A 20,771-nucleotide genomic window follows, 5' to 3' on the forward strand; every position below is an offset into this window, starting at 1 on the left:
AATACAATTATTCAAAGATACAAAATATGATAGAAGAATATCTGTGTAACTAAAGCTTTATTAGCTATCCATATCTTTACTTACACTTTTTGTATTAAAAAGTCTCTACAGTATTATATGATTAAAATCAAGTAAAACTTTTGAAAGAAATGGATAACCAGAATAATTCACCTCACAATTGCAACTTTTTATGTGCAAGCACTGGGATCATGAGCAGAAGGAATCATTCAGTCACAATCCAACTGTGTGCACCAAAATTAAAATTTAATTTAACACGTTCCATGCGTAAGTAACTGGAGAGTTTAAGATAAAATGCTAAAGAACTTACAGTTGCTTTGTCTAGAACTTTCACCGAATCTTCATCTGCAACCTTATGCTTCCGAAGAGCTTCCTCCAGGGTCCAGAGGGGTAGATTTTCCCACTTTCCAAATACCACAAGATCAATGTCACTGAACACGGAGCATACACAGGAGTTGTTGAAAGAAGCAAGAAACTATACTTGCTTTCTCTCATTCAAGCTACAGTCAACAAGTTACTAACAGTACGATGAAAATTTATTTCTCACTCTCAAACTGCCCAATGAAGACTAAATGTCTCATTGAGGACTGTCAGAGAAGTGGAGGCTGGTGATTTTAACAACCTCCTACTTCTCCTAGTCATTTCATGGGTGATTCTGAATGAAGTAAACCCTCAAAAACACCAGGTAATGTTTCCTGTTCATAAAGGCTTCTGGTACTAAAAACCTTAAGACCTTCCAAGTGAAAGAGACTAACTGATTAATCATGACTTACATTATCAAGTATAAAAGCAAGATGCAGGCATACTAGTATATCTAGTATGCTACCATGTGCATAAGAAAGGAAGAAACACACATTTCCTTTTATATATACAGAATCTCTCTGGAAGGATATGCAAGGAGCTGGTAATAACAGCTCCTCCAAGCAGAGAAACTGGGGGGGGGGGGGGGGGGGGGGGGGCGGCGGGGGCCCGGGGAGAGGTGGGATTCAGACTTTTCATTGTCATTAATTTTGTTCCCTTTTCAAATCTGAACTAGGTTATCATAAAAATTAAATTTTTAGAAAGAATGACTCAGGCTTTGCAGATGCTCAGAACCTAAATAAGGAAAAAATACTAATGAACTCAAAGTTGAGTATTTCATAGCTTTGTAGGCCTAGGACAACAATGGGAAGAATGAAATCTGCCAGGATGCATCCACTTTAACACATTTTAAGTTGGGGTAAAGTAGATCAAATCAAACGGAAAACATGATGGATGTCTATGGTTAATCATACCATACTGGGTACTTAAACATGTGTTACAGGGTAAATCTCACATTGAGTGCTCTTACCACAATAAAAACAAATGCATGATGAAATGTTTTTGCTTCCTGAAGACCATAGCAGTTTAATTCTTGGAGAACAGGTACTTGATCCTCAATAAAGTCTTACCATTCCCTCAAAGCAGCCCCAACACACATACCCCACTCTTGCCCCCAGCTGTGGGCCAAGACAGCCCTCATTTGAGAAGATTAAAATAAACAAGGGGCCTGAAAAGATCAAGACTTTTCAGAGAAGAGTCTATACCTAAACTTTTGAGTCAGAATATGGTGACAGGAGCTAACAGTATGAGCTCTTAATAAAAAATGAGAGGCCTGGCATTCCTGAGTGTACGGACCTCTAGAACATGACCAGGTCTTTTACCCTAAAATTACATTAACATCTGTGTTAGTGGGTTACGTTACAGGCTTGAACAGTTCTCTGTAGTGACACTCTATTTCAAGGTAACTCAAATAAAATACAAGTAAGATTTCATAAATCTGTTTTGTTTCTATTCTTACATATTTAACAGTCAAACAAAGAAATTCTAGAAAAATGCGCAATTCCTTGAAAGCTTCATAAATGTACTAACCTTGTAGGTAAATACAAGCCAGTTTTAAAACTTCCAAATATCTGGACCTGAAATAGAAAAAATTATATTAAAATATGAGCTATGACAAACCTAGACAGTGTATTAAAAAGCAGAGACATCACTTTACAGACAAAGGTCCATAGGGTCAAAGCTACAGTTTTTCCAGTAATCATGTACAGATGTGAGAGCTGGACCATAAAGACAGCTGAGCACCGAAGAATTGAAGCTTTTGAATTGTGGTGCTGGAGAAGACTCTTGAGAGACCCCTGGATGGCAAGGAAATCAAACCAGTTAATCCTAAAGGAAATCAACCCTGAATATTCACTGGAAGGACTAATACTGAAGCTGAAGCTCCAATACTTTGGCCACCTGATGCAGGAGCCAACTCACTAGAAAAGACTGATGCTGGGAAAGACTGAGGGCAAGAGGAGAAGGGGGTGACAGAGGATGAGATGGTTGGATGGCATCACCAACTCAATGGATATGAATCTGAGAAAACTCCAGGAGATAGTGAAGGACAAGGAGGCCTGGCTTGCTGCAGTTCATGGGGGTTGCAGAGAGTCGGACATGACTTATCAACTGAACAGCAAAAAATACCAGATGAAAGGCCAAACCATGGACAACGGCAGGACTTTGGCGCCCTCTACTGGTAATTTTTAGTGCTGCAAGAGCATGTTTTCCTACCACCACGCTTTCGTGGAAGCAGGATTCCACGTCTCACAGAAAGTAGTATTAAGTAGCACTACTGAAAGTTAGTTTAAACTTCTCTAAACTAGTTTAAACAAAGGGACTTAATCACAGCCTCATGTTCTAAAATCGCCCTCGTCCAGAGGGGGACTGATTCAGATCAGAGTGTCTCAACTTCAGCACTGCATCTGGGGCAGCTAGGTCCTTGGTGTGAAGAGCTGTCCTGTGCATCACGTGATGTCTAGCGACTTCCTCGGCCTCTGCCCAGTGTGCGCCGGGGACACCCACCAGTCACGAGAGTCAGAGATGGCTCTGACACTGCCAAAAGCCTCCTGGGGAGAAACTCGTCCTCAGCTGAAAGCCACCAATCTAGGTCACGGAGGAGAAACAACGTGGCACACAGCAGCTGCTCCATAAAACATTAGCGTCCGTCCCCCTTCCCTGTGGGGCGTCCAGGTGGCTGGATGGTAAAGAATCCACCTGCCAATGCAGGAGACGCAGGTTCGACCCCTGGGTCAGGAGGATCCCCTGGAGGAGGAGATGGCAACCCACTCCAGTATTCTTGCCTGGAGACTCCCATGGACAGAGGAGCCTGGTGGGCTACAGTCCATGGCATCGCAGAGTCTGACATGACTGAGCGAGCTCGCATGCATTCTTCCCTGTACCTCCAATATCTTATTTGAAGCTTCTCTGTTGTGCCAGTTGGATCAAAAAAGCTTCCCTGGATTTGCTCTTGCCATCCCATGAGACAATCTAAAGAAAAGTTACATAATACAAAGGAAGGCATTCCAATAAATCACTTCTTTGAATGAACAAAACTGTAGAATAGACCCTCGAAGGAGCCCTCCAAGGTGACCATCAATAGTAAGAACCACAAATAAGCAGAGGAAATTTTGGGCAAAAGTTCTGTTCACTGGGTGGGGGATATACTGAGAGACAAGGAGTGATAAGAAAAAGAGAAGGAAACAGCAGTTTCAGGAGAGTAGAGTGCACGCCTACATTAGACTATGAAAATGAACTTCAAATGACACAATAAATTTCTACCTGACATCTTCATTCAGCTATAAACAATTATGCAATGTTCATACTGACAGGTTGGAACAAAATAGTAACAGAGTTTTGATACATCACATCCAAATAACCCATTGCTATCAACACAAAGAGGCTTGATGTATCTTTCTTCTCTTTATACTAATGACTCCTAAATATAGTTTGCCTTTAGCAGTACCGCAAAGTAGTCTTAAGTAAGTCATTCAACTCAATGCAAATAATTAGGAAGCCCAAAATTTTATCTAAAGGCTGGAGAAGATGGTTTGTTTTTGAAATTGCATTAGACCACAACTCTACAGATGCACATACACAGGGATACTACCTAAGCACTCAGACAGGTACTCACGTCAGCACTGGGCCAGAGCTCCTTAATCACACTCTCGATCCTGTTCACCACCTCCATCCGCATCTTCTCCTCCTCTGGTCTTGGAGACATATATTCATAAAAATCACTGATTTCTTCATGCAGACTGAAGAAAAAAAGCAGAGATGTTAATATGAACAAGGCCAATCTAATGAGAAATCACTATTTAAATAATCTTACCCAATTAAGTCTTAAACTCATCTGCAGGTTTTACATTCATAGATTTCTCACCTTAATTTTAATGTTATAATTCACACTAAGCTAAAATGGGAATGCACAAAATTTAATCAAAATGCAAAAGTAATTAAAAACGAGAAATTCCAAATTCCAAGAAGTCTTACTGGAAGTGTACTAGTAGCTCACAGCATTTATCATCTGCCTGTGCAGAATACCTGCTGAGTGTTGGGGATTTCAAAATTTCTTAAATTTCAAGTGAAGGCCTTTATACTCTGCCTTTACACTTCTGATCCAGTAGATATAAACACAAGAAGACACAGACAAGCTTCCGGCCAGTGGGGGTGACCCTCTTCCCCCTCTGAAATCCATTCCTCACAGGAGCAAAAAAGCGTGTCTTTCATGATGTTTGCTTAGTGAATTAAGTGTCAAATGAACAGGTCAGCCAGGGAGTATCAACAAAGACCTAAAAAGAATGGCTGGCAGACAAGGCTCCGTAAAGGCGCTAAAAAGACTTGCAGAGACGGAGAGGCACGAGGCGCCCCTCGGGGAGCAGCGAGCAGAGGGCACAGCCGGCGGCAGAGGGAGGAGAGGAGGGAGGGGCAGGTCCTGAGAGGGAGGCAGAACCGGACGACCGCGGGCTCTGCAACACGCTGCAAGTTCAGGCCTTCCCGGATGTTTCTGAAAGGGACCAGGGAAAGACTGACTTCAAAAATGGAGCATTTTAAGATTCATCTGGCAATGGTGCAAACAATGGGCTGGCAAAGAGACAAGGCTGGATGCAGAAAGAATGGCTCATAAATTACTGCAAGTGTAGAAGGACTGGATGAACGTCTGGAGGACGGCGGCAGGAAAGAAATGAGCTCAGAAATGCCACACACACACACACACACACACAATGGTTGGGCCACAGGACAGGACCAGCAATGGAAAGAGAAGAGTGAGGATGCCTGCGAGGGCTGAGGTCTGAGGGGCTGTGGGAACGGGTGAACAAGATTAAAGGAAACACTAAGAAGGCTGGCTAAGGAGCTGCATGCAGTTAATTAATACAGAAGAAAATGAAGAATCACAACAGAAGAAAATGGAGATAGCATTCCTTAACAAGGTGGTGCAGCTGTGAAGAGCTACCTTTAGGTATTGGTCACTCAGTCCTGTCCAACTCTTTGTGACCCCAAGGACTGTAGCCCACCAGGCTCCTCTGTCCATGGGATTCTCCAGGCAAGAATACTGGAGTGGGTTGCCATGCCCTTCTCCGGGGGATCTTCCCAACCCAGGGACTGAACCTAGGTCTCCCGAATTGCAGGCAGATTCTTCACTGTCTGAGTCACCAAGGGTTTCCCTGAGTATGAAATGGGAGGAAATCTGCAAAACCTGGGCTGGATGCAGACAAGCCGGGAGGCCCGGCCCCAGGTCGCTGGAGGTGACACAGCAGACTGAGGATGCTCTGGCGGCTATCTCAGTCCAGCACATCTGCGATGAGCCAGGAAGCCAGGAGAAGGGCACTAGTTAAACAGCAATGGGTGCCAAGCACCGGAGGGGAGCCAGTGTTTGGGGGGGGTGGGGCGCGTGGCAGTGGGAGGCAGGGCAGACTCAAACTAACAAAATCTAGAAGGAGGGGTATGCCTGCAGCTGCAAGCCCATTCAGGTCCAGAGCAGGTTCAGGATCCCCAGGAAGCTAGAAACACCAGGAGACCCAAAATGGTTACAAGGAAAGGAAAGAAGGCCAAATCTCAACACCCACTGGCTGTTAACAGAATACGGCAGAGTAAACTTTAATCAATAGTTTCTGCTTCTTCTGATGTTTTCTTTTCAGACAGAGTCAAAACACTTGAGTTCCATACTCAGGCTCTGCCTGAGGGCAGCTCTGTTCCCTTTCTGGCCTCAGAGTTCTCAGGCACAACCTAGGGAGCAGCAGCCAGAAGCCTTTTCAGACCCTTGGTTTTCAAAAGCTGGGCCATTTGGTAAGGAATGACTGACAGCGGCGTTCTGCTTGTTCACTGTGCAATACCACAGGAAAACTGGATTTTAAAACTCCAGGGAGCTCTGCCGCTAAACCCAGAGACTCCCAGTGGAGTCAAGTCTTCCTTGACATAACTAGGTGCCTTCCAGGTACCCTAGTATCTTCTGACTTTTTTTTTTTAAGCTTCTCAGCTTTTAATATATTCTCTAAGGTCACCCCCTTTGTTTTCTGATAGACAACAGCTAAAATGACAAGTCATTAGATAGTTTATGGCTTGCTTTACTCTTCTGCACTTTTGGTGGCGATGAGAACCATAAATAAACAACCAAACAATGGGCTTCTTAGATAATTTGCTAACTAGATCATTTGCTACGAATTATCAGAGTTTATTTGTGGTTTGAAAGCATATCACTGTAGAATACTTCCATTGTAACCAATGGGGAAAACCTAAATTTGACTGTTAGCTACTCTACAAAGGCCCACTTACACATTTTTTTTAAAAACATTCTGAGCTCAGATCAAGTGTAGAAACCTTCATAGTTATAAAGGTCTGTAGTAAAAACTTTTCATCATTGCTCAGAACGGATCAGCTTTTCCTATACACACACTCCCAGCCAGCTCTCACCCACCCATCAGTTAAGTCCTCAGTTATCTACTGTCACTTTCACAAATATGCATGTGCGTGCGCGCGCGCGCGCACACACACACACACACCCTTTATTTTAAATTACCCTTTGCTTCTCAGAACTAGAAAGATCATGCATCAGGTAGACTAAGGGGTCTTTCCTGATGCTCAGATTAGGCTATTTTCATCATTGATCCACTTCAGGAAGAGCAGATCTCAGAGAAACTTACACATTTTATAATTCAAATAACAGGCAAACAGTGTTTAGCCCAACCTCTAGTGAATCTTTAAATCATATGAAACTAAGTAAGAACTCATCCTCAAAACACTACTGAGTGTCTACGTTCAAGGTACTACAAGGAAAAAAGCTAGTCACACATGATCCTTGCCCTGGGTGGTGTCCCTCTAATGAAGAAAACAAATACTCATGATGTGAAGTAGTTCTGTGTATGCATATATCCCACACCGCTTCCCCACAGGCAGGGCGCAGACGAACAGGACTACTTTCCTATGACAACTTCAGCAAATGCAAAGTCACCCTGCAGGGCAGTGAGGTCCTCGTCAAGTCACCTTCAGATAACCACAAAGCAAAAAGAGGTTGTGTGAGGGATTTCTGAACTCGGCATTATTACAAGGCGGAGAAGATTCAGAACTCCTGTTTATCACTAGGCCGTCAACTTTCTAATTAGCACACATTAATTTGGAGGAAAGGTATGACAGTTTTACGTGACAAATCCTTAAAACAAGATTACTCTACCACACTTTCAACGGCTAAGTTAAAGAGCTCTCTTGGTAATTGTCACACTGCACTTGAAAACATGTGGGTTATTTTCAAATATCTTTGGATATTGATTTCTAACATAATTCCACAGTGATAAGAGAACAGACTCTGATTTCAATACCTCAGACAGACCATGAAATTTTTGCACATTTCTTATGACCCTGGATATGTTCCAGTGTCTCCAGATTTATAGTCCATGGGAATTTGAATAGAATTTGTGTCCTGCTGTTGTGTGAAAATTGTATAAATCTTAATTATATTGAATTGGTTCATAGTGCTTTTCAGGTGTACTATATCCTTCTACTTTTCTGTTTATTCATTCTAATACACTGGGGGAGTTTGATATTGACATGCCAACTAAAATGTTTATCTACTTTTAAAAATAATTGTAATATATAGTGGAACTATATGTAACTTCTCCCTGTATTTTCCAAGTCTCCTGTAAATGTTTTATCATACTTTCATAATTAAAAAAATAATTATTGGGGCGGGGGGGAGACTACCCTACCACAGTTTGCTAACGCATTCTCCTACTAAAAGATAGCTGGTATGTTTGCAGTTGACAGTCACTAACAATAAAGCTGTTATGGAAGGAAAAAATACCCTAAATTTTAATAACCCATAGAACCATCTTCCTATTTAGGAAAATATGATTCTACAGCTTATCTTACCTCTTATATTACTTTGCCTTTACCATACTGGAAGGAGGGAAAGAGAAGTAAGCAGAAAAAGAAGGGCTATTAAAACAAAAACATATTTTAACAGTAAGAACCAGAGAAACCATCTCAGGCCTGCCAGGGTCATCTCCTTACCCAAGCCAAACACAAACATTCTTACCTATCTCATCTGTATTTAACCAGCTATCTGTAAGATGCTTATTAAAGAACTAAGTGAGAAATCTTGGTACAATCAGGAAATAAACTTCCAATAAAGATTTAAAAATAATTTTGAGGGGCTCCTTCCCCATGGACTGCATAATCTGACTGGCATGGTACAACATATAGCCAGGCACTTTAAAAATTCTAAAGGAACTAAGTCCCATTTTTGGAGTGCCTACTACATGCCTGGCACACTTCTGAGCGACATGATGACCTAATAAAGGCTGGAAACTGGAGAAATTTTGCAAGTTTGCTTTCACACATTAATTACACCTCTGATATCAACTACGCAGATAAAAAAATAGCAGAGAAAACTTCAGTTTCTTTCACATCTTGGTTAAAACTCGGTATTAGTTAAATTAGCAAATATTGTTGTGTGGTACATACCCAATGTTATAGTTTCTCATCTTAAATTACAAAATACAACTCTCCTGTGATCAGAATTCCTGAGTGACCAAAATACAGTGCCCTCTATTAGGATATCAATGTCTTCTTAAAAGATAAAGTAAGCAAGAAAGCACATCCACTTCCTGCCTTTAAAGGAAAACTATATAAAAGCAATATGATAAAATAAGTGCCACTATATAACTGGAGAGGATGCCCCAACCCAAAATTTGTAGAAAATGAGAATCAAAATTAATTTGCTGGGGTAAAACTTAAACTCAAAATTAACAATAATACAAAAATGTAATGGAACAAAGAAGAAATAGCAATAAAAAAATAGCTTCTGTACTTTTAAAATGTACAACCCATAGATAATTTAGGTCATAAAGACATGAAAAAAATCACTTTTGCTCTGAGAAAAGTTCCACCAGAGGAGAAATGCTAGCCTTTCAAAACAGTCCTCAAAGGCTCAACTTCTCTGGTTATAAAAGGGAAGAACTGCTTCACACCTTTTCAGCTGGGCAACCCAGGGTGGGGTGTGAGTCTCTCAGCAGCGTCTGCAACTTCAGAACCAAAAGCAACATGGCAGTCTTCCTGATGCCGCCAAGCCAAGGCAGGCAGATGACCACTGCTGGCCCCTCTGCTCAACACTGCTCCCTGCAGTTCACCCAAAATCTGTTCAGGGGCTGACACTGCCCCCTGGGGGACACCTGCCCGGCTTGCACTGTGCCTGAGAACAGTGTCACACCAAGGTCAAGCCATTCAGTTCCATAACTGAAGCCCTCGTTAACTGTAACCTCAGACCTATATGAAGGCACTCATGTCACATGTTAGTCACTCTGTTGTGTCCTCTCTTTGTGACCCCGTGGGCTGTAGCCCGTCAGGCTCCTCTGTCCACGGGATTCTCCAGGCAAGAGTACTCGAGTGGGTTGCCATTTCCTTCTCCAGGGGATCTTCCCAACCCAGAGGTGCTTTACCATCTGAGCCGCCAGGGAAGCTCAAGAAGGCACTGACCAAGTTCTACTCAGTTATCGTCAATAACAAGATACTCCTCCCTCCCAAAATTTTAAGATGAATAATAGACAAGGACATATGGAAAAGGCATTCACATGCAGCATGTAAAAATGTAAATCATTACAATCTCTCTAGAGGTTGTTGTATAAGTGATAAATAATAAGTAAATAAATAATTTTTTAAAGCCCCCATCTTTCATTAAAATCAGGATCCGGGAGAGTATTTGCACTTCCATGTTTACTGCAGCCAAGATATGGAAACAGCCAAATACACACTAACAGATGAACGGACAAAGGAAACAATATAATGACATGTTATTCAGCCTTAAAATAGGAAATCTTGCCATGTGAAATGCAAACAAACCTGAAGGACCTTATGCGAAGTGAAATAAGCCAATCAGAGAAAGACAAATACTGTGTGATTCTACTTATGCGCAGTATCTAAAAAAGGTCAAACTCACAGAAGCAGAGAATAGAATGATGGATGCCAGGGGCTGGAGTGGGGTGGGGAATGGGGAGTTGTTAAACGGATATAGTTTCAGTCAAACAGGATGATTCAGGTCCTAGAGATATACAGTATAATGCAGTGTCTACAGTTAACAATACTGGGTTGTGCACTTAAAAATCTGTTAGGAGGGTAGATTTCACGGTATTCTTACCACAAGCAAGTGAGGGGACACAAGAAACTTTTGGAGCTGCTGGATATATCTACTGCATGGATGGATGCATGCATGTTCAGTCATGTCCGACTCTATGCAATCCCAAGCTCTGTGGCCCGCCAGTCTCCTCTGTCCCTGGGATTTTCCAGGCAAGAACACTGGAGTGAGTTGCCATTTCCTCCTCCAGGGAATCTTCCCAACCCAGGGATCAAACCCATGTCTTCTGCATTGCTGATGGATTCTTCACCACTGCATCACCTGGTAAGCCCATATATTTACTACCTTGGATATAGCACCACCTTGGTTTCATGGGAGTAAACATACATCCAAACTCATCAATTTCATTATTTGCATTAAGTATGTGCAGCTTTTTGCAAAGCTGTTTAAAAACAAATCCTCCCCCCTTTTAATCCTCCAAGAATATTTCCATAAGGGAACAAGGATATTCACCACAGCATGATTTGGAATACTAAATAATTTAGAATCAGCCTCAATGTCAATCAGTGGGGTCCAATTACATAATCACAGGAACACTCACTGACCTTCCCTTGAATTATAGCCAATAACCCATCAAAAAGAATGAAGAAGAGCTGTTTGAGTTGACAGAGAAAGACCTAAGATGTGTTATGTTTAAAAAAAAGGATCCCTTTCATGTACATTAAAAAAGACACACACAGATGCAAACACACAAGAGAAAGTCACCACATGTTTCTACTTACAAGTTTTCTGGAAGGAGAACTGTTATCAGTGATCACCTGAGGGACATGGCCTGGCAGGCGAGTTAGGGAGACCTTTAGTTATTTATTTCATATCACTGTGTATAATTTTATAATTTTTTTAAACCACCAGTGTGTATCTGTTTATCTGCTTTTATAACAGGAATCATTATTATCTGTTGGGAGAGATTATAGTCATTTGCATCTTCTTTTTCACACGTGAAAATACACATGTGTACATGTATGTGTATTTCCCCCAACCTCCACCTCATAGAACAGGGTCTATATACCATACTGTTTATGATTATTAAACCTGATAAGCGAACTTGGGGGTGGAGACTCACTTTGTTTAAAGTGACCCCGGTTCGATTCCAGGGTCGGGAGGATCCGCTGGAGAAGGGATAGGCTACCCACTCCAGTCTTCTTGGGCTTTCCTGGTGACTCAGCTGGTAAAGAATCCGCCTGCAATGCAGGAGGCCTGGGATCAATTCCTGGGTTGGGAAGATCCCATAGAGAAGGAACGACTACCCATTCCAGTATTCTGGCCTAGAGAACTCCATGGACTCATACTCCGTGGGGTCGCAAAGAGTTGGACATGACTGAGCGACTTTCACATAGCTCACAAACATTGATGTATACAGTCTATCTTTTAAAATGCACACATGTTAAGAGTACTATCATATATTTTTATAACAAGGGAAAATATCATTAAGGAAAACTAACACTTGAAGGCAAAAGGCTCAAGTTATTCTAATAATCTAGCTTTGCAGACCAAAAGCTCATAAACCAGGTGCCTGGAAGATATGAACAGAAAGGGACCCCAAAGCCAGGCAAGCAGCAACAGACACAGGACACATCTGGGAAGTTACTGCACACATGATGCGATTCGGTGAGTGTAGTAGTAAGTTTCTCTTGGTGGCTGACTCATCCACTCTAGGGACTTAAATGTGTGTGTATATGCCAGAGAAATTTCACGAAGAATGCATGCTCGCAGTAGTTTCCTCTGGGGCATGGAACTGAGGTCTGAGGTGTAGGGATTTATATACTCTTCTGCACTATATGACGTTTTCCAAACGCAAGTAGGAACCAAGAGAGGTGAGTAACAGCAAGCCCTAGGGCGATCCCTAGAGCAGTCTCAGTGACTTCTTCAGGAGGCTCTAAAATTTGATTTTAATAAAGAAACTGTCCTCGGAGCTCAGTCAGTAAAGAGTCTTCCTGCAATGCAGGAGACCTGGGTTTGATTTCTGGGTCGGGAAGATCTCCTGGAGAAGGAAATGGCAACCCACTCCAGTATTCTTGCCTGGAGAATCCTTCATGGACACAGGAGCCTGGCAGGCTACAGTGTTTGGGGTCATAATAGTTGGACACAACTGAGTGACTAAGTATACACACAAAGAAACTGTCACACACACACACATACACACACCCATTCTGTATTTCCAGCTGCCAGCTAGACTCTTCTACGTAAACGTCACCTCAAGCTCAGTTAAGTTCAAAATGAAACTCCTCGTCTTTTTCTAAAACCTAATCTTCCTTCTTGGATTTTCCTCCCTGAGTTACTGTTTCCCCAAAATGGAAACTAAGCTGATCTCGCTGCCCCGAGCTTCTCCCTCCTCTGGGCCATCTTCCACATGATCACTCTTCCTCCTCAAGCTATCTGTGTCACTTCCTGATGCCTCTCCTCCCCAGTACAGCCACAGGCACTGTGCTGGAACATGCCAGATCTCTGCAAGAGCCCCACCCTTGCACAGGCAGGCCCCGTGCCTGGAGGACCTTCTGACTCAGCCTCTGAGAGCGCAGTGGGCACCTCCTCGGTCAAGTTGCCCAAGCACCACTTTAGCTCCTCCTCGATGCTCCTGACCGCCCTAGTCCTGGTCCCGCCTCCCGTCCAGCTCTCAGCCCCAGTGAGTTCACAGTGAACCCCTGGCTCACAGGCCTCCCTGCCGACTCCACTCTCCGGTTCAGCGCTGTGTCCCCAGACAGGCTGCAGCACAGAGAATCGTTTCTGGAGGAAGGGACTCGGATGACTTACCCAACCATGACCATGCCCATATGTCACAGAAGGGATATGATACACCTTAAAATAAGCTCAGGACCAGGAGCCAAGCAAATACTCATTCACACAGTGAAAAATGACAGAACCAGAAAGAAGGGCAATTTGGCCCCCAAACTACGGATGTCCTTTAGAGTCAGAGCGGGTAACTCCACTTCTCAGAATGTAACCTAAGCAAATAAGTCTGCATGTGCAGAGCGATACGGTATCAGAAAATATCCACAATGAGCATGTATTTTTTTTTTAAAAAAGCTGAAATTTTGAAATATTTCAAGGAAGATCACCAGTATCAGTGAAAAGGAAAAAACCATCCAACTCTTCTTTATGAAGAAAAGTATTCACACCCCAAATAATTCTCACTATAAGATTTTAAAAAAACAAGGGAGAAAGAAAATACAGATGACAACATAAAATCATTTAAAATACACACTTTAGGTTTGCAAACTTCGTAGGCATTTAAACCTGTTATTCATAGTTCAAGAATGTGCTGCTTGCTATGTCAACACCTCCTTGGTTAGGACATGGGAGTAAAACTGCAGAGAATGGATACTAAATTACAAAGTTTTCCTTACTTTCCTCTTTTAAGAGGTGTTCATACCTGCTTTCCGAGAAGTCAGAGCATCCCTTTTAAATGTCATCATCTGTTGCTGCTCTCAGCTTCTGGATCACAGGTTATTAGGCCAGTGTCTCAGAGAGACAGTTTCTCTGATTTCCTCTCTGTTCCTTCCCTTTCTACTGCTATGAAGAGAGAATGAAAGCCATCTGACTTCTTCTAAGCCTCGTAACTTTTGCCACACACCCCTGCTACTACTTTCAAGCAAGTATAACGACAAAGAAAAGGGAGGCAAGAGGAAAGAAATGATTACCGAAGAGTTGCTTTATTTAATTCTAGTCATTCATTCTTCCCTCTACCAGTAAAAATTCTGAACTCCCTCTGCCACTCTGAGTAGGATCTAACCAAATCTGGATAAAGCTGGGTAGCTCAAAGGATAGTTGATAGTACTCCCAATTAAGGATAAATACCTTGAAATAAAAGCTCAGTTATCAGATTTATCCCCCAAACAGAAGGTCCTCAAACATTTGAAGAGTTAAAAAAAAAAAAAAAAGAGGCTGAATCTTTCTTTATCCACAGGTTAAAATGTCAACAAGAATAGTTCATTCTACAGAAGTTTGTTATATTTTTTAATATAACAATGAAATGTGGATGTGTTTAATCCATACAATTCTAATACAAAAATATTTATTTTTTATTTTTTATTTATTTATTTTTTCTGGTTGGAGGCGCTGCTGGTATTTAAGAACAGACGCTGCTATATAAATACATGAGCACTTGCAGTGTCTCCTGCTGTGTTAAAGTACTGGTGAAAGAGGCCAGAACCAACAACGGCTTTCATAATTTACCTCTTTTTCCTTGTACTGTTTGAGATCTTTTGGGTAAGTCCTGGAACTGTTTACAAAAATTGTTTAAGCTTAAGTGAAAAAATAAACCGATTCAAAAGAGTTCATTTATACCAAAAACATAATGTTTATAAACCTACGTTGACTTTCTGAGGTCCTATAGTCTTTCAAATAACAACAACAAAATAAACTCTGAAATAAATAAGGAAGTTTACAGCTGTTTGTAAAGCACACGGCAGGGGGTACATTTAAAACCCACCTATAGCTCTACCCCAAAAAAGCAGCAAACACAGCCGGTGGAGATTATGTGCCAGACACAAACACTCATCAAATACCTGCTACAAACTATTTTACTCCACACACCATTTTAAAGTCAGTGGAAAAACAGAGTGACTATACCATGGCCACTGCACATGTCATCTGAGACTATAAAAATCTATTTGTAATGACTGTATATAAATATAGCATTTAAATACAGACAAGCCTCATTTTACTACGCTTTGCAGATATTGTATTTTTTTACATATGGAAGGTTGCTACATGTAGCAACCATGTAGTCAAGTGATGCTTAGCATTTTTTAGCAATAAAGTATTTCTTAATTAACGGTATGTACATTATTTGTTAAGACCTAATGCTATTGTACACTTAATAGACTATGGAATAGTATAATGATAGCTTTTATATGCACTGGAAAACCAAAAAATCTGTGTGACTTGCTTTATTGCAATCTTCTCTATCATGGTGGTCTGGAACCAAACCTGCATTATACCCAAGGTATCCCTGTATACCCTAATTTATTCTACCAATCCCTTATCACTAAGCATTTAAGCTGTTTCCAGTTTTTCGCTACTATAATTCATACTATAATGCTATCTTTGTACATAAACCTGTAATCAACTAATTTCTCTCTTAGAATAAATTCTTACAAGTGGAAGTCTTTTGTGAAAGACATGAACAGTTAACACTTTTGAAGGTTACTCCCCAAACACCCTCCACCAGAATGGGAGATGATAAGGTCTCCCACAGAAATGCGTGATCGTCCCTCCCCAACCTCCACACCAACGGAGAGTGTTCTGTTTTTATTCTTTGATTCCTATTGTTGTTGTTCAGTCACTCACTGTCCGACTCTGCGACCCCAGGGACTGCAGCACACCAGGCTATTCCTATTAAGGTTAGGAATTTTCTCCATGTTTTTTGGACATCTGAATTCTTTCTCAACTCATTTCAACAAACTATTAGATGGAATTAACAAAGCAGTTTAAAGAGCATGTTGTTCAGTTGCTAAGTCGAGTCTGACTCTTGGCAACTCAGGGATCAAACCCACGTCTCCTGCACAGGCAGGCAGATTTACCACTGAGCCACCTGGGAAGTCCATTTAAAGAACATGAGCTGGGATCAAACCTCTGCGTCCCGCTGACAGATATGCCTGGGTAGGTACTCTACCTCTCCCAATGGCCCCCTTTTCACCTGCAAACTGTGGACAATAATACTAATACTATCACCTTAAGAGTTTCTATAGGGATTAAACAAGAGTTTGGAAAGAGTTCGGCATAGGGTTTACTGCTTACTTTGCACACAGTAAATGTCAATAAACATCGGCTGTTTATTAAACGGACTTTCCTGGTGGCTCAGTGGTAAACAATTTGCCAGCAGGAGACACCAGTTCAATCCCTGGGTTGGGAAGATTCCCTGGAAATGGCAACCCACACCAATATTCTTGCCTAGAGAATCCCATGGACAGAGGAGCCTGGTGGGCTATATAGTTCATGAGGTCACAAAGAGTCAGACACAACTTAGTGATTAAACGACAAAAACAATTTAATAAATAGCTGAAGTATGAGGCACTGAGTAAGGCGATAAGATCCTCCATTGAACAAGACAGACATGGTCCTTGTTAAGAGTGTGTTTAATTTTGTTAAAAACTGCCAAACTCTCTTCCAAAGGGGCTGTGCCATTTTGCATACCACCAGCAATGGATGCGAGTTTTGCTGCTGCAGGTCCTTGGAGCATTTGGTATTGTCAGTGCTTTGGATTTAAGCCATTCTAATAGATGATTACTGGTATCTCACTATTGTTTTAATTTGTACACTCTTAACAAGACATGGTCCTTGCCATCATGAAGCTCACAGTCTACTGGGAATTAATTTTAAAAATAAATTTTTATTCGGATTTTTTATGTTTAATCTGTCTTATTTTCTTATTGGTTCATTAGCATTCTTTATACATTATGGCTATTAACCTTCTGAAACAGACATAAAATAACTCTTTCTGATTAGTCTTCCATTTTGCAAAGCTTTTTTAATGTGCATAAAAACGTTTTTATAAAACAGGTGTACACCTATGAGTCTCTGCCTGAAAAGAACAGCTAAGGTAAATAAATATAACAAGAAAAGGCAACTCACATGCCAACTGCAGTGCAGGGTTCGCTAGACAGTGGTGGAGAAGGTGCCACCGGCAGAGCCCACGTCCCACAGAAAGGACGCGGCAGCTAGTCAGCGCTGGCCACCGGCTGCCACACAGCAGTGTGATCCAGCACTGCCAACACTTCCCATTTTGTAAGGTAAGCCAGAAATCTGGACTACTAGGTAAAATTTTCATTTTAAAATTTGGACACAATTTTTACAAGATAAACCAAAGAGTGTAGGCAAAACAATAACATGTGTGCAGGTCTGATCTAGCCATTAGGTTATCAGCCTGCAATCTCTGCTTTTAAGTCTCCCTTTTCTGTATATTTCAAAAGGCTTTTTTATCTTGAGGTTAGAAAAATACTCAACTATCGAAAGAATGAGCAAACGAGCCACAGACTTGGAACAAAGATTTGCAAAACGCATAATCTGAGAAAGCAGTGGTCCCCAAACTTTTTGGCACCAGGGACAGGTTTCATGGAAGAGGATTTTTCCATGGAGATGTGTGTTGTGGAGTGGTGGGGTGGATGGTTCAGGCTGTAATGACAGCAATGGCAAGAGGCAGATAAAGCTGCTACTTCCAGAGCAGCCGCTCACCTTCGGCAGTGCAGCCTGGCTCCTAACAGGCTGGACCACAACTTAACCACGGCCTGGGGGTTGGAACCCCTGTGATAAAAGATTGATATCCCAAATATACAAAGAACTCTTAAAACTCAACAGTAAGGAAACAAAAAACCCAATTTAAATATGGGCAAAGACTTAAGCAGATACCTCACCAAACACAAAAACAAACTCCCACAGATGATGAATAAGCACATGAAAAGATACTTGACATAATATGCCATTAGGGAACTGCAAATTAAAACAATAGTGAGATACCGCTACTCATCTATTAGGATGGCCTAAATCCAAAACACTGACGATACCAAATGCTCCAAGGACACGCAGCAGCAAAACTCGCACCCATTGCTGGTGGTATGCAAAATGGCACAGCCCCTCTGGAAGACAGTTTGGCAGTTTTTTTTTAACAAAACTAAACACACTCTTAACATATGATCCAGCAGTCACACTCCTTGGTATTAATCTGAATGAGCTAAAAACACAGGTCCACAGTAAAACTTGCATATAGATGTTTATAGCAGCTTCATTCATAACTGTCAAAACTTGGAAGCAACCAAGATGCCTTTCAGTATAGACTGTGGTACATCTAGACAACGAATATAATTCAATACTAAAAAGAAATGAGCTATCAAAGCCATGAAAAGGCATGGAGGTAACTTAACTGCATATTTCCCAGTGAAAGAAGTCAATCTGAAAGGGTTGCATACTTCTCAATTCTATTTACTTTTAAAACGTATTTTCGGCTGGTCTTCATTGCTGCACGGGCTTTTCTCTAGTTGCAGAGACCGGGGCCCCTCTCCAGCTGTGGGGCTCGGGCTTCTCACTGCAGTGTCCTCTCCTCTTGCGGAGCAGGGGTGCGGGGTGTGTGGGCCCAGCAGCTGCGGCGCTCAGGCTCTAGAGCACAGGCTCAGCAGTCATGGCCCACGGGCTTAGCTGTTTCGCCGCGTGTGGGATCTTTCTGCATCAGGGATCAAACCCGTGTCTCCTGCACTGGCAGGCAGATTATTTACCACTGAGCCGCCAGGGAAGCCCTGAAAAGGCTACATACTGCAGGACTCTAGCTATCTGACATTCTGGAAAAGGCGAAACTAGGGAGGGAGGGAAAGGAAAATTGGCTGCCGGAGGCTGAGGGGAGGGAGGGATGAACAGGCAGAACACACAAGATTTTTAGGACAAACTGTTCTGAATGATATTATAATAGCAGATACACATCTTTATACATTTACCCAAATCCATAAAGTGGACACCACCAAGAGCACACTATGGACTTCGGATGATTAACTCACTGATTTTAATAAAGGTACGGCCCTGGTGGAATATGGGAATTAATTTATGTACTTTCCACTAAATTTTGCTGTGAACCTAAAACTGCTCAAAAAAATAGTCTACTTTAAAAATTCTGACTATATTTCTAGTTATTTAATTTTTTCCTTTATCCAAATTAACTATTCATTGAGAATTTAACTGAACACGGTGAAAGATAAGGATATAATTTTTTCCCCAGTTAATCAAGTATCCAGTACCCTTTATTAAATATGCCATCCTATTTCTTAACACTTGCTGCCCCAGTCTGCCCAATGGCCTGTCCCCTGCTTCCATCTCAGGAATTCCACTAACCCACCTGATTCCCTTGGGGAACAGCTCCTCTCCCTATGTTCCTATGAATCTGATGAGACTGCACAGCAGGGCTAGTGGAGTTCTGGGGAGGAACAGGCATGGGCGACCCTAGGAGCGCAGCGTCTGACAGACAGGGCCCGGGGTGGGCACATGACCCCAGCGCTCTGGGTGATGTTCTTCCTTAGGACTTTGCATGCTGACACTAAGGAAGGTCACTTTCTTCTTTGACCTTGAGCTCTAAAAATAGAAGCCTGGAAGCAACAACAACCACACCTGCTTTTCCTCTAGCTGCAAAAAAGGAAGCCCATCAGCAAAGGAAGAGAATGGAGCCAACTCTGAGAAAGAAGCAAAGTCAGGGAGAGACAGGGCATTTCAGCCTCTAGAGCAACTGAAGCAAATGCCACCCCAAGGGTATCCCAGGTGCTTGACAAAGTAGGTGTCTTGCTTGGTTTCTGCTTAAACCAAGATGGTTCATTTTCTTTCCCTTGCATTTGAAAAAAATCCTGATTCACACACATTAAGCCTATGATTATATATTAAATTCATGCACAGTTGGGTCAGGTCTTAGGCTTTCTTTTCAGATCTACTGCTATTTCTGCCTATTCCAGGACTCAGGTTACACTTTAAAATTCTTGTATAAATCAACCAGCAGTTAATAGTACAAAACTACTCCACCCCAAACTCATGTACAGTTTTCAACACCACAGTTTTTTTGGCTATTCTTATCTGTTTATTCTTCCAGCAGCTCTTCAGAATCACTTTCACAAGTTACTCTTTCCCCTCAGAAAAAATTCTTTGGGATTTAAATTTGAATTTCATTAATTAACAAATTAATGAGTTGATTTAACATCTTCAAGTCTGTTATGCCACCCACCATAACGTTTTTACAGTTTTTTCACATTTCTAGATGTGTTTTATATTATTTTAGAGGTTTTGATGCTGTACGGAGTGAAATCTTTTTTCCTTTTTAAAATTATATTTTCTGATGATTATATAGAAAAGCTAATGATTTTTATATGTTTATATTCTAACCAGCCAATTTTCTAGCCCAACTGCGTGGGAGAAAACTACCAAGATTAGACCAAATAACATGGGTAAGGCAGGCATCAGTGTCTTGCTCCTATTCAATAGGAAACGTCTCTATGTTGTACACTGGTTTGAAAGTGCCATCAGGTTATGGAAGAGTTTGCATACTCCGAGTTTACTCAAGTTGTACTCTTTTTAACAAATTTTATCAAAGGCCTCCCTCAAAGTATGTTACAGTTTTTGCCAGAAATGGTAGCGTCTTCCTTTCAAGATAACAATGATAATGATGGATAGTGATTAAAGGAAAAGCTGCTGCAACCCTAGCTTCCTGCCAAACAAATTTCACAAACAAGCCACTAATATTACAGTAACAACAACAATATTTAAAGTCAAACAGAAACCCACTATCCATTCCTAACTAGGTAACTTTCTTAATCCAATAAACAGCAAA

The 20,771-nt window shown here is 41.6% G+C and overlaps 1 protein-coding gene and 2 non-coding genes across 6 annotated transcripts in view; all 3 read right to left on the reverse strand.

Moving 5' to 3' along the window:
• The window catches only part of TENT4B (terminal nucleotidyltransferase 4B), a 69,164-nt gene that overhangs the window by 15,066 nt on the left and 33,327 nt on the right, over positions 1 to 20,771 (reverse strand). For all 4 annotated transcript variants that reach the window (XM_070451333.1, XM_070451334.1, XM_020909982.2 and 1 more), the window contains exons 2-4: positions 3,992 to 4,115; positions 1,909 to 1,955; positions 329 to 449 (exon numbers count right to left, since the gene is read on the reverse strand). In XM_070451333.1, the coding sequence (XP_070307434.1) occupies positions 329 to 449; positions 1,909 to 1,955; positions 3,992 to 4,115 (292 nt within the window). The remainder of the gene's footprint in view (positions 1 to 328; positions 450 to 1,908; positions 1,956 to 3,991; positions 4,116 to 20,771) is intronic.
• LOC139030100 (small nucleolar RNA U2-30) lies at positions 6,652 to 6,721 on the reverse strand. Its single transcript, XR_011482413.1, has one exon. It is a non-coding gene; the product is annotated as a small nucleolar RNA U2-30 (small nucleolar RNA).
• On the reverse strand, positions 6,883 to 6,964 carry LOC139030101 (small nucleolar RNA U2-19). Its single transcript, XR_011482414.1, has one exon. It is a non-coding gene; the product is annotated as a small nucleolar RNA U2-19 (small nucleolar RNA).

Source organism: Odocoileus virginianus, chromosome 20 (assembly GCF_023699985.2).
Source record: "Odocoileus virginianus isolate 20LAN1187 ecotype Illinois chromosome 20, Ovbor_1.2, whole genome shotgun sequence".
NCBI classification, from domain to species: Eukaryota; Metazoa; Chordata; class Mammalia; order Artiodactyla; family Cervidae; genus Odocoileus; species Odocoileus virginianus.